Here is an 18,667-nt window from a genome sequence, read left to right as displayed (position 1 = left end):
CGGGCTACAGCGGTGATTGGCCCGCAGTGCATCGCGTCATAGCCGTCACTCGGGATTGGTTCTTTGCTAATAAATCACTTCTGCGCAGTTGTAGGTCAGAGCTCAAGATTCGTGCCGATAACTATACTCAGAGTAATTAATATAAAATAAATATTTATTACCATACCTACAGTAATTAAAAATTCAATAATTCAACATTATGTATAATTTTAATAGGCAGTCGCTCTATTAGGCACACAAGTACTCAGCTGCATCCGTTTAAACTGGAAGCCGACCCCGACATAGTTGAGAATCGGCATCAAAATAATGATGACTCTAATAAAATATTTAATTGTACCTCTGTATATTATCATCCTCTGAGCCTTTTCCCAACTATGTTAGGGTCGGCTTCCAGTCTAACCGGATGCAGCTGAGTACCAGTGCTTTACAAGAAGCGACAGCCTATCTGACCTCCTCAACCCAGTTACCCGGGCAACCCGATACCCCTTGGTTAGACTGGTGTCAGACTTACTGGCTTCTGACTACCCGTAACGACTGTCAAGGATGTTCAATGACAGCCGGGATCTACAGTTTAACGTGCCATCCGAGACACAGTCATTGGTGTCTAAGATATACTTAGAAAGTACATACAAACTTAGAAAAGTTGCATTGGTACTTGCCTGACCTGGAATCGAACCCGCGCCCTCATACTTGAGAGGTTGGTTGAGAATTGTACTTCTGTATATTAATGTAATTAACTATAATATCTAATGTCTATGATACACATACCGGCATTGAGTTAGAAGTGGACCGGCAAGCCGTGACCGATTACTGACCAGTTCCTTATAACCTTATAAGTTATAGAAGTTATGTTGCTAAGACGAATGGGAGTTTGTTTACCTACCTACTTCATCCGTACTAATACCTATTGTATAGCTGAAGAGTTTGCTTGCTTAAACGTACTTATCTCGGGAACTACTAATCTGATTTGAAACTTCAGTTTTAGATAGCTCATTTGTCGAGAAAGGGTACCTATAAGCTACTTTTTATGCGATGTTTGGCAAGTAGATCTCTCAGAGGGCTGGTAAAATCAAGGGAACAGCAGGGAAGGGAAAACGATTTTAAAGATTCACCAAAAAAGCAGAAAAAACAATCCTATATCTTACTGATCACTAAGTTCCATCTAAATTGGTTCAGCATCTTCACCATAATACAATCATAAAGCAATAAACTAACTTTTATACCGACACAAAGGGGCAATCAAATTACTATTTTACAACGAGATAATACCTACTACATAAAATATATAGTTATTTATTAGCATCAGTCAATAAGGAAACATCTACATAATTTCTAAGACAAACGTACATAAATATAAAACAACTTCTGTATGTTTGTTCGTCACTTGACAATACTTATGTCATTACTTGTTATATTAGATTAGCACATAAGAGTTACATACATAGGTTTGTATGCAGTTACCTACTTCTTGTTCAGTCTCATTCATTAACACAGGAAAGTAAATAAGTACTAAATAGTCTGAAACTAAACCCGTAGTCTCGGGTTTGGTTCTCGAGTCGGGGTCTTAATTATTGTACGCCCAAATGGACTGATTGTTGTAATGTGTATCATATTACCTTTAACTATGTATATTTACCTGTAACTATATTTTACTTGGCTTTATAGGTTTTATAAAACTTTCACAAAGCACCTTTGGAAGTTGATGATTGATACACCCTGCATCGGAGAGCACGTAAATGTCCAGCGCCTGATCTCTCTCCGGTCGTCGTATCGGATAGCTGTCCCATCGCTCTATGGGGTGATGGAATAGTGAGAGCACTTGTGTCTGCGCAAATGCTCGTGCACTATAATATGTCCTGCGTAGTTGGCTTATCTCCTTATGCTCGTGGCATTGGTATATCTTGTGTTTAATGGGGATGTTACTTAGCGACATGCTCCTCACAATTCATTTGTTTTTGACGGTATAAAAATAGAAGAAACTTGTACTCACAATCAGGAATGAGACCAGCAGGATACCCGTATTCGGAGCGAGGCGTGTAAGTGGTGGTTCGCGCTTGACCCACCAGTGTGAGACATAGTGGAAGCACCACCAGGACATTCCATATCCTCGACATTGTTCTGTGAAGAAAGAAATTTACAGCCTAACTTATAAACGTGAATTAAATAATAAGTAATACTTAAGGGCTGTTTAAGAAAATTCTTACTTATAAACGTTGATTAAGCATGTCTTAACTAACATTTAATCAATACTTAAGGCTTTAAGTAGTGATTAGTTAAAATGTTGCTTAGAAGGTGATTAGAGATTTTTATAAGTAAGGGGGATAGACTATAGTTTCTACTATATTATGAACGTGAAAGTTTGTATGTATATTTAAAATCAATAACTGCGTAGTATGCACCTACACAAACTTTAAATCGCATTTTAATATCGGTTATAAAATAAATACTAATATTGCGTTCACTATGGTTGAATCTCATTTCCCGGAAAGATTTAACAAAATACAAATAAAATTGTATAATAGGCTTTGATTTGGATCTCATAATACCTTTATACTTAACTAGTAAAATAATACCGCAAAACACAATAAATATGATATGTATGGAAATTATTTCAACAATTATTTACATTTATTTTGATTTCGGATATTATTACAATGAACGAACATTGATTAATACTTACAAAAGAGTAGGTACAAATCTATATCTACACTAATAATATAAATAAGAGGAAACATTTGTTTGTTTGTCCCTAAAGGCTCTAATATACTGAACCGATTCAAAAAAATATGTTACTGTTGGATAGCTAAATTCCGATATTTTTTATATTATTAAACAGCCAGAAACGGCCAGCAATATTAAATCTAAACAAGTACAATTTACCTAAGTGCTTGTCCGTAATTTTAGGATAAATTGAACCACATAGTACAACCACAGAACACAAAACCAGCCGTCAATTGTCGCCAATTGGTCAAATCTACGATTTAATTGAACTGCGGGCTTGTCCGCGCGAGTTACCGCGGCCCTGGTACACAAAGGGCTCCAGAAGGAACATGGTGGGTTTTAGTCAGTAACAGTCTGACACTCCCTCACGCTGCACCCACAGCGGGAGAGGTCATCTGATGAATTAATTATCCCATCCCAAAAATAATATAATATACAAGACAGACATCTGAATTTAGAACCTCCTTTTTGAATGTCGGTTAAAAGGGTGAAGGATAAACACGGAACCTTCCCTCCGTCAAAAAAGTCCGTTACTTGCAAACATCGATGGAAACTTTGTTTTTCTTCGAATCGGAGTAAATCCCAAGATGAACTCCAAAAATAGCCCTATAGGACGATCATGCGATCTTGCTTATTAGGTAAATAGTAATCCAATACATTAAATATTTAATCTACATAAATCTAAAGCAATTAACTTGTTTATCATCAATTAGATTTGTTCAACAAATACACACTGCCCAATTAGAAAATTAAAACAGATTCATGACAGAAGTATCATTCAAATTTAATCCTACTAATATTATAAACGCGAAAGTTTGTATGTATGGATGTATGGATGTATGGATGTTTGTTACTCTTTCACGCAAAAACTACTGAATGGATTTTAATGAAACTTTACAATAATATAGCTTATACATCAGAATAACACATAGGCTACAATTTGTAAACATATTGTTCGAAATACTAAACCTGCGCAGACGAAGTCGCGGGCACCAGCTAGTATGGGAATATTTATGTAGGTTGGTTTTAGTGACTTGTAGGTACATTTTCTTAAGTAAAGATATAGGTAAATTCGACACCGAAACTGTACATATTTTTGTGAAGACGTAAATTAGTTTTATATTACCATCGGTCTTTTTTCCTAACTCCAATATGTACCTATTGTAAGATAGGCTACACTCTAGATGTTCCCCTCGTCCAAAGGAAACTACTTTATGCACCCGGATAAAAAGTAGCCCTGGTTTCATTAGCTACCTATCAGTGAAAGTCCTGTCAGAACAAATAGACGGACATACATTATAAAAAAAAGTTTTTACTGTAGGTTCTTATGGGTAGGTAATTATTGCATAGTATGGATATTGCCTAGTAAATTGTGATAAATATCACAAACATGTTAGCGACTTTATTGCAGTACAATGCTTGGAATATAAATTGTATATAAACAGATGACATGATAATGAGTAAAAAAATGAAGTTTGAATATTCTAGTTAAGTGTTACTTTTGGACGTTCAAGTTTATATTGACCGGTGATAATAAAATGCTAATTATTGTTGTATTATGATAATTTGAGATGAATGAGAGAGTCCTAAACCGCTTTTGTATGTTTATGAGAATATTAATGTAATTAGCTGACAGTAAATGAATGCTTTTTTTTCAACGCGTATTTTATTAATAAATTATCCTGAGTATACTGAGCAATTATATTGAATTTTAGAAGTATACAATTGGGAATAACTTATATTTTGATCTAAATTACAATGAATATATATACAACATACCTACAATTAACTTATTACCTAATATATGTACACTTACTATAAATAAAAATATTTAAAAAATTGCATCAAAAAACTCCTCATCGCTGCCCACCGGGAGTGTACCCAAGAGGCTGGCAGCATTGCCACGTTGGATGGCAATGCTTACTTTTTGGCCAAAATAAAAACCAGCCCTTGGGTCACCTGAACTGTCAGCAAGTCGCTTAGCGATATCCTTATATAGGAGATGAGCACTTGGACCCCACGGCCCGAGGGTTTCAACCCTAAACGGCTCAAAGGTATAGTTACCCACCAGGGTACTATATTTGCGCCGTTTGAGGTCCTCTGCAGCCGCAGCAGCGGAGCCAGCACATCGCGCCGAGCTAGGAAGGTGAGATGGTGCAAGAGTATCGACGCAGGTCGCGTCCCATACTAATTGGGAATTAATTTTTACTCTAAACCATTTATTTCTTTGTTGCATGCAACACCTAAAAGTGATTTCACACTAGCGGATTTTCCGCGCAGTTTTTCGAGTTTAATGAGCGAGACAGGTTTTTTGCTTAATAATGTGTCGCACAAAGATAAAGTGAGCTTATAAGCGCAACAAAATCCGTTACCAAGTATGAAAATGCTAATCTAAATCCAAAAAAAGTTATTTTGATAAAATCTCTAACCTAGGAAGTAGCCAAAATCAAAAGAATTACAAAAAAAGACGAACTTGATATTTCATTAACAGGTCATTAACCTTGGTATTAAGGCTGAAATTTAGACATGAATAATTTAATAGTTAGCATATTTATCATAACGAACCGAGGTCAATAGGAAATACAACATAAATAATAATTTGATTACGACTTAGCTTATTACGGTAATACATTTTGACACTTCTATGTTAATTTGTTAATTCCTATAAAAAAGAAAAATATCCGTTTTGCTTACGAATATTTTTTTTTTTTTTTGACTTAATAATACTTGATGATGTCTAGAACGATTGACAGCTTCGGCGGCTGTTCTCATATATAATAAGGAGATTAGCCAGCTGCGCAGGACATATTATAGTGCACGAGCATTTGCGCAGACACAGGTGCACTCACTATTCCTTCACTCTTATAGCGCGATGGGACAACAATCAGACACGGGCGATCTGCTGAAAGATTTTTATTCAACTCAGCTCAGCAGTTTTAATTAAGTTTAAAGAATCATCCTTATCCTTGTGAGAGGAGGCCTGTGTCCAGCTATGGGACGATAAAAAGGCTGTACCGTAATGTATATAAGTATAACTTGCTGCCAAGTTTCATCAATCAATCTGTTTATTTGTGAAACATATTTATATTCATACACATACAGATTAAAGACTTACTTTATGAAAAAAAACCTTATTCACAAATTAAACTTTCTTCCAATTAGAAACGCACATTATTTTAAACCAATAAACACTATTTCACACATCCATATTATTATTTAGTCACTATATAGTCGACACGAAACTATATATTTTTTTATTAACATATACATACGCACTGCCTCATTGGCACACATCTAAATGAATACTGATTCAAATCTTACACATAGTTCAAGTTCAAATATTATCCATATTGTATAATAATATTATAATAAAGTAGAAACATTTTTTGTATGTTTGTTTGTACACTAAAGCTCTGAACCTGCTGAACCAATATGACAAAATCATTCACTATTGGAAAGCTACACTATCACTGAGTAACATAGGCTATATTTTGCCCGGGTACGGTAAGAGAACCATGGAAAACAGGTGAAACCGCGGAAACAGGTAGTACCTATATTATAATGCTAGAAGACTTTTATTCTGTAAGTATTTAAGAAACTACAGAACCGATTGAAAAAACATCTTTCAATATTAATTAGCCCGTTTATGGAAGAAGGTTTTTGGGTCCTATTTACATATGTGCGATCCTCCTAGCCTTTTTCCCAACTATGTTGGGGTCGGCTTCCAGTCTAACCGGATGTAGCTGAGTACCAGTGCTTTACAAGGAGCGACTACCCTATCTGACCTCCTTAACCCAGTTACCCGGGCAACCCAACATCCCTTGGTTAGACTGATGTCAGACTTACGGGAGCTAGAAAATAACAATGAAAATTCTTGATATTGACCATGCGTAAAGCCACGGGGAATTAGCTAGTTTGAATATATTTGGATTATGGTTATTCAAACGTAACTAATGCATCACGGAAATAAATGTTATGATTTTGGCCTGATCGTTATTTAATGAGGTTTTTTATCTGAATGGAAATATTTTGAGGCCGATTTCAATGCCTAATTTACCAAAATAAAACAAAATTAGATACAATATTATAATTTTTTTAATCCAACTGAAGAGGTAAAATTAATTTAAAAAGGCTACAGCCTTTATTGTTATTGATTTTATAAAATTGTGCAGTCATGTTTTTAAAGAAAAAGTCTTACTGTTACAGCCTTTTTATAGTCCCACTGCTGGGCTGCGGCCTCCTCTCACACGGAGAAGGATTAAGCATTAATCACCACGCCTGCTCAATGCGGGTTGGCGATTTCAAAATCAAAAATCATTTATTCAGACTTTATGGTCCAGGTTTCCTCAAGATGTTTTACTTCAAAAAAAGTCTTATCTTAATAAAAAAAATCGGCCAAGTGCGAGTCGGAGTAGCTCACGTAGGGTTCCGTACCATTATTTAAAATGAGCAAAAAAATCACCTTTGTTGTATGAGAGCCCCCCAAAATATTTATGTTATTCTAGTTTTCAGTATTTGTTGTTATAGCGGCGACAGAAATACATCATCTGTGAAAATTTAAACTCTCTAACTATCACGGTTCATGAGATACAGCCTGGTGACGGACGGACGGACGGACAGAGGAACGAAAACAATAGGGTCCCGTTTTACCCTTTGGATACGGAACCCTAAAAACTGTACAGAAAAACTATATACCTAGTAGTTTCTGAGATTAGCCCGTTGAAACAAACATAAAAAAACTCTTCTGCTTTATAATGTTAGTGCAGGTTTTCTTTAAATCCTTTTTCCTTTAAGATTTTCTTAATATAAAGTGCAGTGTTATCAAGATTCTTATCTCTTTTTGCAGTTCTGAAGACTCCTAGCTTCACCAGGTGCGGTTGTCGGCTTTATATCAACATTTTGTAAAAAGTACCTAGTTAAATCTTGGAATGAAAGTAGGGAAAACTGAATGCACCCTTTAAGAAGTAAAGAAACAGATTATCATTGAAGAATAAAGTCTTTAAAAAATAATCTGTGTCCATAGTACAGACATTAATAGAGAAAGAAAGTTACTAATAAACCCTTAAGAAAGAAAATTACTAAGGTAAATAGCCGTACAGTCGTACGTAGTTAAGCAACGCTTGGCGCGGTTAGTCCGTGGATGGGTGACCATCTTGTCATGACGTCTTTAACAGTCTTTGCTGTCAGGCTGACGCCAGAAAATCTGAAAGCCTTCCATAATGGTTGCCCACGTAACTGGGTTGTGGAGGTCAGATAGGCAGTCGCTCTGTATTCCTCTGCATCTTGTTAGGTTGCCGCCCTGATAGATAGATAGATAGATCATTTTATTTGTCATAACATGAGTAACATGCAGATGGTACAAATAAACGTGGTAAAGCCCAGACATGTTTGGCCTTTCGGCGTACAAATATAAAGATGAGTTTAGATTACAATGTCAAATGTCATTAATTAAATTATCACAATTATATTGCTCATATTATCCAAATAATAATACTTATTACAGTTATAGTCATCAGTACAATCATTAATGTCAATACAATTTCATTACAGTTAAAATAATTACAATTTACAAATTACAGTTAAATTAATCCAAGTAATCTATAAAAAAATTTCACAGTAAACTTTTGTCATTTAAAAATTCATGTATGGTATAGTATGCCTTCTTAACCAAAAACTGTTTTAATATCTTTTTAAGTGTTTGCAAATTTTGTTCCCTCCATAATTTTGGAAGCTTATTATATATTTTTGGTGCCATGCAGAACACGCTTCTTTGCATTAGCCTGCCCTTTTTTAAACAAATTATAAGTTCAATTCGTTTCTCGAATGTTTTCTTTCAATGATTTTGTGACGACTTGACATTTCAATTTACCGAATTATCAAACGTTTTGCGCAACTTGACAATGAACTTTTACTTACAATAATACTTGAAGACATTCCTCACTAACGATGTTGATTGAAACGTAATTGGTCTGTGGGCATAATTGTCTCTATAGGTAAGTAGGATTGTAAGTACACCGACTAAAAAGTAGTTATAAAAATCATGGGTGAGCAATCAGCGTCAATAGCTGTCAATGTTATTTCTTTGAAACCTCCCTCAGTATAGTTTTGCCAAACTTTATGACGCCTGCGCAGTAACTTCAAATGTCTAAATTGACTGGACTATAATATACGTAATTTAATCTTGTAATTCTGTAAAGGTTTCTTCAAAGTCAAAGTTTTATTCTTTGTATCGTTTTCTGTAATCTTTTGTTATTATGGGTTTCTTACCTGAACTAAATGAATTATATTTTTATTTATTTCATAAAGCGCCCGATGATAGGTATTGTTGGCCGACTAAAAAGTGTGCAGTGTGCGGGTACTCTACGCCACCATAAAGTTTGATAAGAACTATACCAATTAAAAATTCCAGCAATTTTAAAGACCATTAATTCCGTAATTCTAAACTATCCTTTGTTTAATGCCATGATTTTTCAGATCTTGCAGTACAATTATTTTTATCTTAACAATGTAGGAAATAATCTTAGTACACAACGGTATGTAATCTAGAGGTCAATGTTTTATACAAAATCATTGTTTTAATAGAATTCCTACATTCTTTATTTTTTATGCTTCTCACATTATTTTGATAACTTATGCTTCTTTCTCAGGCTCTGCAGTAATATGCTTACCAAATATTTAAATCGCTTCAGTAATTTTGCCATGAAAGCCGGACAAGAAGATTAAGCAATCCTTACAAAACATCTCGAGGAAACCTGGACTATAAAGTCTGAAATCACCAACCCGCATTGAGCAAGCGTGGTTATTAACGCTCAATCCTTCTCCGTGTGAGAGGAGGCCGCAGCCCAGCAGTGGGACGATAAAAAGGCAGATGATGATAATGATGACTAATCCTTTTACGGTTGGTAACTAAAACAGGAAAGACCATTTATTTCGTCTTCCTCAAAAATTACCATTCAAAACGCATTTGTGAAATATTGTATGTAGCATGACACGTGTAAATGCAAATTAGTTACAAAAACATAGGCAGATACAGGTTCCTAAATATACAAACAAGGTTATTTTGAACATTAGTTTAAGCCACCATCATCATTTTTCTTTTGAATATTTTTTTCTATAACATGAATGAACAAGTTTTTCTAATGTACATACCTACTACTGAGGAAAATAGGTATTAGGTATACAGAGAAGGTATATAATAGCCCGAATTGTTAAAAAATTTGGTTTGCTCGGAAGCGCTAATCTCACTAACTACTGAAATGTTTTCAAAAATTCTTTCATTTTAACATAGTTTGCTTCTGGGTGTACGGAACAGCTGAGAAAAAGCAAGTTATAATTATGATTACTAATAATTTTATAACAGGTATATTAATACAGCAAGCATGTTTTCTTTCAATCTTTAGACATTCTGACATAAACAGCTTTACTACAAACACTTAAACATGTGTTGAATACTTGACTAAAAAAAGTGTATCTGCAAAACGGACCTTATTTCAACTTCACAATCTGACATTCTTTTAGACAAGTGTTCAACAGACGTTTAAAAGTTTTTGTGGTACGACGGAAAATGTCTAAAATGACCAGTAATAAAAATACAACAATCCATAATAGCGTGATAAATAATCACGATTTACAAATTATGTGGCTAACAACAAAAATGCGTGTTATTCACCAATAAAATACAAACTTTAACATGCCTCTGACATTGGTATTAAATGCGTAAACGCAAAATATTTTTATGGTTTTTGTTGACAATATAGCCCAAGGTCCAATTGATAGTACACTGGTTACGAAATACATCAATGAAAATTCGATACCGATGGCATCCTAGCCGATTGTCGGCCACGACGGCTGTTCTTGTGTAAGGAAATCAGCCAACTGCGCAGGACATATTATAGTGCACAGGCATTTGCGCAGACACAGGTGCACTCCCTATTCCTTCACTCTCATAGCCCGATAGACGGCAATCCGACACGACCGGAGAGAGATCAGGCGCAGGACCGACATTCACGTGCTCTCCGATGCACGGGTGTATCAACCACAAACTTACAGACTTAAGGTTGCTTTGTGAAAGTTTCTACAATCTACAAAGCGATTTTTGCCTGGGTATTAAGCCCGAGATCTCATGCAAAGCAGTCGTGCTATACGACAACTGAACCGATAAGATAGCCAGCTCAAATCGAGAAAAACGGGTGAATCCACTGACGTAAGCTAGAAGTAAATAAATTGCAAATCATTCCAAAAGTCGAGGGCATTACCTCTGCGTCAGCACAATATCTTATTAATATCGTTATATCATAATTTTGTTATTAATCAGGGTCATCCATAACGGGGTTCACGATAATCTATACCAGTATTATAAAGAGAAAAAAAAATTGTTTATCTGTAATGGATAACTCAAAAACTACTGGATCAATTTTAAAAATTCTTTCTGTGTCGGGAAGCTACACTCGTCCCAAGTAAAATAGGCTATATTTTTACCCAGGTACGGCCAAAATTCCCACGAAACGTGGGTGAAACCGCTGGTAACTAAATAAAACTTAATAATGGGCAAATAATTTCAAAGATCTCTGTTTCGCGCAATAATGATAATAATAGCGTTTCATAATAATTTTACTATAGATCACGGTCATGTATAAAATATCTAGGTTCACGTCAATATACATATTGTATACATTATACATAGGTTTGTAAAGGTCATGGATTCACTCACAGACAGCTGTCAATGTCCCTTCGAGGGCGACAATCCACATACTTTGACTTGAGGTATGCGATTCTTGTTTCTTGTTTTGTTTTCGTAGATAAGTAAGTATAGATTTTAAATAAGTTTGTATGTTTATATGGTGCAATATCAGTACGTAGCTGTTTCTCATAGAGTAGCTTCTCAACTCAAATCTGGACTATAAAGTCTGAAATCACCAACCCGCATTGAGCAAGCGTGGTGATTAATGCTCTATCCTTCTTCGTGTGAGAGGAGGCCTGTATCCAGCAGTGGGACTATAAAAAGGCTGTAACAGTAACAGCCTCAACAACAGTCAGAGAATTTTTAAAATTGAGAGGTCAGCGCGCCTTTAATTGGACATTTAATTACCAATGGGAACTTAATTGGCATTTTTAACTCTTTATAAATATTATTCTATTATATTTTTTGAAATGATCATTCTTTTCCGAGCAGAACTAAAATTTTAACTTGCCTTCTCATCATAAGATGAGATTATAATGATGATACAAATTCTATGAATACATATTAATTTGTTTTTTTTTATACATATGTTTCAATGCTAAGGCCGTACATAACAGATTATTAATATATTGGCTAGCTTGACCTTACCATTGACTTAAAGCATGCCTTTCTATACAGTTTTGACCTCACGATTTTTAATGTTCTAGGAACATACTTATTTTATATTTTTTTATAAGACTTTAATATGCGTTAGAACTAGTTTTCAAGGATGAAATAGTAACGTATTTTTCGTATATCCTGATATTTTTTAATGATGGTTAGAAAAACTTTTTTTAAATAACATATTCTAGGGTCTATTACTTAGTTACTTAATTTAATGGTTGTTTTTTTTTTTTTGCTTTACAGTAAATCGTTGGACCTAAAAGTATACCACTCTTATGCTTCATACTTTTACTATTTCTATCTTTCTGCTGATTTGTTTAATATCATACAAGTAATCTATAGGTACTAATATTATAAAGCTAAAGAGTTTTTTTTTGTTGTTTGGATGCGCTAAGACAGCACATTTATTGAGGAAGGCCATCATAGGCTTATTATCCAGGTTCGTGGAGAAGGTTTCGACGGGACGCGGGTAAAACCGGTGGTAGAAGATAGTATTAAATAATAATCTTTATGATAATTTCTGTGTGGGTCGGTAACTTTGCATTCAAGTGCACATACCTGGCGGTTAACCTGATTGACATGGTAACTAACCTTCGTTTTATTTCTAACGCTAGTTACAACAGCTGTTAATTAGTATTGTTTTTATAATAATTGTTCTTATCTAAGGATTTAATCCTCAGGTATGCTTATATATATTATCTGAAGAGTTTGTTCGTTTGAACGCGATCATCTCATTAAAATACTAGACCGATTTGTTAACTTATTTCAGTGTTAGATAGCTTATTTCAAGAGTAATAGGTTGAAACCGCTGTTGGAAGCCAGTTTATAACAATTTGGTTTCCTTTGGCTAAGTATGAAATTGGTTATGAGAGGATAGGAAAATCAAGTGAAATTATTTCGACAATTGTTGGCGCAATTAACATCATGAAGACTGCCGAACAGATAGTCCCTGATTCGATTCCAGGTACTTACGTCAACATTGGTGTAACAGTGGTAGCTGTGCTTAGATGTTATAAGATGAAAACTAAGTATGTAAATATATTAAAATGTTTTAAATCGGGGTTATAACTTTATATTTTGTATTTAATAAAAATTAGATATCCATTTTTTCTTCAGATATCTATAATGTAGTTATCTACGTAGAGGAGCATTAAGCAGATAAATAATATACTTAACATAAATGTATTAATTGTGATAAAAAAATAAATTAATTAATGAACATACCTAAACATTTTCATTCAACTGTCATCATCCAATATCTCGGGAAAGTTAAGTTTTTGAAAAACAGTCCCAAAAAACTACAACCTTCTTTAAAAACCACAAACTCACACGCGCTAATAAAACCTTTTTACACAAATGTCAAACTATTTAAAAATCGAATTGTCTTTTAAAAAAAGAATATCGATTTGAATTTGGATCGCGTTTCGAAATCAGAACAATGTACGGACGTGTGACACGCGACACGCATGCGCTCGACTAACCAAGTTTAAGGACGAACTTGATAGCCAGTACATTGAATGTCAGATGTTGTTATTATTATTATAAAACTTGTTTATATTTAAATAGAATTTCCAATTTCGTTTATTTAATCATTCATTGCTCAACCCCCGTAGGTGATAGAGTGATAATATATAGCCTATGTGTTGAACCGGCCCCCAGGTAATAGTCATGCAAAATTTGATTTAAATCCATGCAGTACTTTTTGAGTTTATCCGGGACAAACATACAGACAAACAGACATACAGACAAAAATTCTAAAACTACATATTTGGGTTTAGAATCGATTATGGATCACCCCCCTCTTTTAAAAAAATATTCAATGTACAGTTTTGACTTTCCTATCATTTTATTATATGTATAGATAGATGAATGTGAACGAAATTAGGTGAACTTGCGCATCATCATTATCAGCTCTTTTATCGTCCCACTGCTGGGCTGCGGCCTCCTCTCACACAGAGAAGGATTGAGCGTTAATCACCACGCTTTCTCTATGCGGATTGGTTTGCCCATAGCTAATGGTTACTTTTTAAGTTCTTTAAATTGTTTCCTTACTTGTACCAAATAAAGGTTATTGAATTTTTAAGTTAGGGTTTTTGATATATCTGCTAATATAACAACTATATGCAACTATTTCTCGTACCAGGATATAAGAATTGCCTCATCATCAGCCTATCGCAGTCCACTGCTGGACATAGGCCTCTCCAAGTGCACGCCACTGAGATCGATTTTCGGCTACTCGCATCCAGCTCCTGCCAGCCGTCTTGCGCAAGTCATCACTCCACCGTGCCTGAGGACGTCCTACACTACGCTTGCCGAGGCGTGGTCTCCACTCTAGAACTCGTTTACCCCAACGGTTATCGGTTCTTCGGCTAATATGGCCAGCCCACTGCCACTTCAGCTTGCTGATTCGGTGGGCTATGTCGATGACCTTGGTTCTCTGACGGATTACCTCATTTCTGATGCGATCCCTCAGAGAAATGCCAAGCATAGCCCTTTCCATAGCCCGCTGAGCGACTTTAAACTTGTGGACCAGCCGTACCGTCAGTGTCCACGTTTCGGCTCCGTAAGTCATGACAGGTAGGACGCACTGATTGAAGACTTTCGTCTTTAGGCACTGTGGGATCGACGATGTTAGGACTCGACGTAGCTTCCCAAATGCAGCCCAACCCAACTGAATTCTCCTATTCACCTCGTCCTCAAAGTTGTTTCTACCTAACTGCAATGTCTGCCCGAGGTATACATATTTCCGAACAACTTCGAGAACGGCGCCGTGTATCGCAATCGGTTCCGGTAGAACATGTTCATTGAACATGACCTTGGTTTTGTCCAAGTTCATCCGTAGGCCGATGCGTAGAGAAGATTCAGCCAGGTCGTTCAGCATTTGTTGTAGGTCCTGCAGCGTTTCTGCCATGATGACGATATCGTCAGCAAATCGCAAGTGAGAGATGTGTTCGCCATTGATGTTGATGCCACGTCCTTTCCAGTTCAGCGTCTTGAACATATCCTCCATTGCATTAGTGAACAGTTTCGGGGAAATAACATCCCCTTGTCTCACTCCTCGATGCAACGGTATGGGCCTTGTTTGCTGATTTTGTACTTGGACGGACATTGTAGCGGCTTCGTAGAGACATCTCATCACTTGGATGTATCGCCAATCTACTTGACAACGCTGCAGGGACTCCAGAACAGACCAGATTTCAACCGAGTCAAAGGCCTTCTCATAGTCCACAAATGCTAGACACAGGGCTGATTATACTCTTCGGTCTTCTGTATAATCTGCCGCACTGTGTGGATGTGGTCTATGGTGCCGTATCCGCTCCGAAACCCAGCCTGCTCCGGTGGTTGGAATTCGTCGAGTCTTCGCGCAAGTCGGTTCGTGATCACTCTTGAGAACAGCTTATATACGTGGCTTAGGAGGGAAATGGGTCGATAGTTCTTCAGCTGGGTTTTGTCTCCTTTTGAAGAACAGGACGACAACACTCCTACCCACGCCTCTGGAGTTCTCCCTTCAAACAGGACGGCATTAAAAAGCTTCTGGAGCTCCCCCAGTACGGGCTTTCCTCCTGCTTTTAATAGCTCTGTTGTAATGCCATCCTCGCCAGGGGCTTTTCCATTTTTGAGCTGTCTCAGAGCGATCTCGATTTCGCCACTGCTGACTTCTGGCAGGTCTTCGGTGAAATGGCGCGTTAATGTGGCTCTAGAATCCTCATTTCCGGGATCAGGTCGAGATGCATGCGATGCGTATAACCGGCCATAGAAATTTTCCACTTCCGAAAGGACTGCCGGCACCGAAGAAACGACTTCTCCACTTGTTGTGGTCAGCTTCGTCAAGTTTCTTCCAAGAGATTGTACAAACACCTTTGACCCCGATTCAGCTCAATTGCTCTTTCAATGTCAAGAGTATTGGAGCACCGGAGGTCGCGTCGTACGTGCTTGTTGATCTCTTGGTTTAGAGCCCGCTTAGCTGACGAAGTGACAGGCGGGTTTTCACGTCGTCTCTTCATAAGCCCTAATGTCTCTTCCGAAAGCTTTGATTTCTTGCCCTTACGCTGCATGTTACAGAATCTCGAACCTTCCTCCCTGAGGATCCGAACCACATATTCGTGGTTCTGGTTAACGTCTGTTGTGGTTTCCACGGCGGCAAATCGGTTCTCCAAATTTGACTGGAACGTTTCAGATCCTGTCATGGTTTGGAGCAGTGTTGGTCGGAGCCTGGCCTTCATCAGACGGAAACGTTCAGCTTGAAGTTAATATTCAGAGAGCCTCGGACAAGTCGGTGATCGCTACCGGTATTAAACCTATTGATCACGGAGACGTCTCTGAATATGTGCTTCTTGTTCGTCATGATGAAGTCAATCTCATTTTAGTCATAGTGTCGGGCTTTGCCACGTCCACTTCCTTTGGGGCTGCTTTTGAAAAAGAGTTCATCAAAAGAGCCCCTCACGTTCGAGGAAGTTGACGAGCATTTGCCCCCTATGATTCCTGCTTCCAAATCCATGGGATCCTACTGCCGATTCGCCGCAAATCTGTACTCCCACTTTAGCGTTAAAGTCCCCCATGACAACGGTGTAATGGGTCTTTGTAGTGAAGTGGAGGGCCCTTGATATATCATCAAACATATCCTCCACTTCATCGTCTGAATGTGTCGAGGTCGGTGCGTACACTTGCACTACCTTGAGGCTATACCTGTCGGTGAGCTTTAAGATAAGGTACGCTACCCTGTTCGACACACTAGACACCTCCACAACGTTATCAGCTAGGGACTTATTAACCAGAAACCCAACGCCACCTTGGGATTGTTGGTCTCCCTCTCGGAAGTACATTAGGTGACCTGATTCGAGGGTTATGGTGTCCTCCCCCTCTCTTCGAACTTCACATAACCCTAATATGTGCCACCTAATCTTCCCAAGTTCCACCTCGAGTTGCGCCAGATGCGAGTCAAGCCGTAGCGTGCGGCCATTGTACGTCGCAAGAGTCAGTTGTGTTTGGTGGCCTCCCGTAACCCGGAGATTCTTCGCACCCCCTGTCCCACCGTAACCACGGTCGCCACCGTGACCGGGAATAGCGGGACTGCCGGGAACTAGGGGCCGTGGCTTTTTTGTGCTGCTCATAGAGGTATTTAGCCTACTGCTATCACGCTGGCCAGACGGGTTGATAGAGGGTTTTTTCCGAGTTTTCCTTCTCTTGCACTGGTGTTTGGTGCATTTTATACTCCATTAGTCGACTTTTACGACACCCACTGGAAGAAGGGGTAGCGACATATGTATTCTTAAGACTAAGGCTAGACTACTTATCAGTGTACTAATTTAAATCGCTTCAGTAGTTTCGACATAAAAGCGCGACAGACAAACAGGGTGATTTACATATTAATTAATTAAGTAGATCTAGGTACCTTTATTGAAACGCCACCAATATTAATTTCTCCAAAATGTTGATGAGCCTTAAATCCAATTTAGTGAATACCCCAACGAAAATTCCAAAAAACAGCCAAATATTACTTACACCGTGCTGTTGCAGGAATTTAATGAAAAATTTAATAATACACAAGTTTAAGACGCAGCCATGATAAACAGACGAGATGGTGCATTTTATAACAGACTCTGTTTGTTATTAATATCAGATACATGGAATACTGGGATTATTTTGTACGTACATTCACACACACACAAAATTAAAAATAGTGCATAGTAATGCTTGTTATCCGTCACTCTTTCGACGAATTATGTTATATAATGCCCTTTAATGTAAAATTATTAAATGTTATATAATAATTTCATGTAATATATATGTCACCGTAAGATTACAAACATCGTTAGATTACAATCTATCTCGAGAGATTGTAAACTGTCGAATTATTGTGAACCGTAACATCTGATTGCAATTTAACGCATTATTTTTCGCTATATTATAATCTATCGATGAGAAATTGTCAAATTGTCAACTGTCCGAAAGCTCTCCCTGATTGGTCAGTCTTTTTGTAAGATCGACCAATCACAACCAGCCGTTCTGTTGCCATGGAGTTCCCGTAGAGTTAGGAATGAATTTGTGTTTGAAGACAAACTACCTAATTGTATTGTTTTTTTTTTTATAAAAGTTTCTTATAATTTTCCAATTTCATTTAAATAAAACTACTTTTACGGATTTTATCGCGGTCGGTTTTAAACGTCGGGATTAAATAATATAATATAACCGCGATAAAATCCGTAAAAGTAGTTTTATTTAAATGTCTAATATTCGCGTAAGTGTCAGAAATCAATATGTTTCCAATTTCAATTTGTGTTTGAAGAATAAATATTTCGTTACAATTTGTTCTCTCCATATGTCAGGAATATTAATTACATACTCGTACTAAATAATAAATACTTGAAGAATTTTTGAAGAGCATTTATTTTATTTAACTGACACCTCTATTTCATTCCTAACTCTACGGGAACTCCATGGGAACAGAACGGATTATTGGTCGATCTTACAAAAAGACTGACCAATCAGGGAGAGCTTTTGGACAGTTGACAATTTGACAATTTCACATCGATAGATTATAATATAGCGAAAAATAATGCGTTAAATTGCAATCAGATGTTACGGTTCACAATAATTCGACAG

The 18,667-nt window shown here is 36.9% G+C and overlaps 1 protein-coding gene across 2 annotated transcripts in view; it reads right to left on the bottom strand.

The window, feature by feature from the left end:
- LOC110377420 (phospholipase A1-like) overlaps positions 1 to 18,667 on the bottom strand; it is a 41,421-nt gene that overhangs the window by 13,821 nt on the left and 8,933 nt on the right. Inside the window, exons 1-2 of one of the 2 annotated variants that reach the window (XM_064041493.1) lie at positions 13,289 to 13,533; positions 1,991 to 2,118 (exon numbers count right to left, since the gene is read on the bottom strand). In XM_064041493.1, coding sequence (XP_063897563.1) covers positions 1,991 to 2,118; positions 13,289 to 13,302 — 142 coding nt within the window. In that variant the 5' untranslated portion in view covers positions 13,303 to 13,533. Of the gene's footprint in view, positions 1 to 1,990; positions 2,119 to 13,288; positions 13,534 to 18,667 lie in introns of those variants that run through there. The other variant, XM_064041494.1, reaches the window with a different exon arrangement.

The sequence above is a fragment of the Helicoverpa armigera genome, chromosome 25 (assembly GCF_030705265.1).
Source record: "Helicoverpa armigera isolate CAAS_96S chromosome 25, ASM3070526v1, whole genome shotgun sequence".
NCBI lineage: Eukaryota > Metazoa > Arthropoda > Insecta > Lepidoptera > Noctuidae > Helicoverpa > Helicoverpa armigera.
The sequence above is the reverse complement of the archived record's forward strand: the minus strand, read 5'-3'. Positions and strand labels throughout refer to the sequence as shown.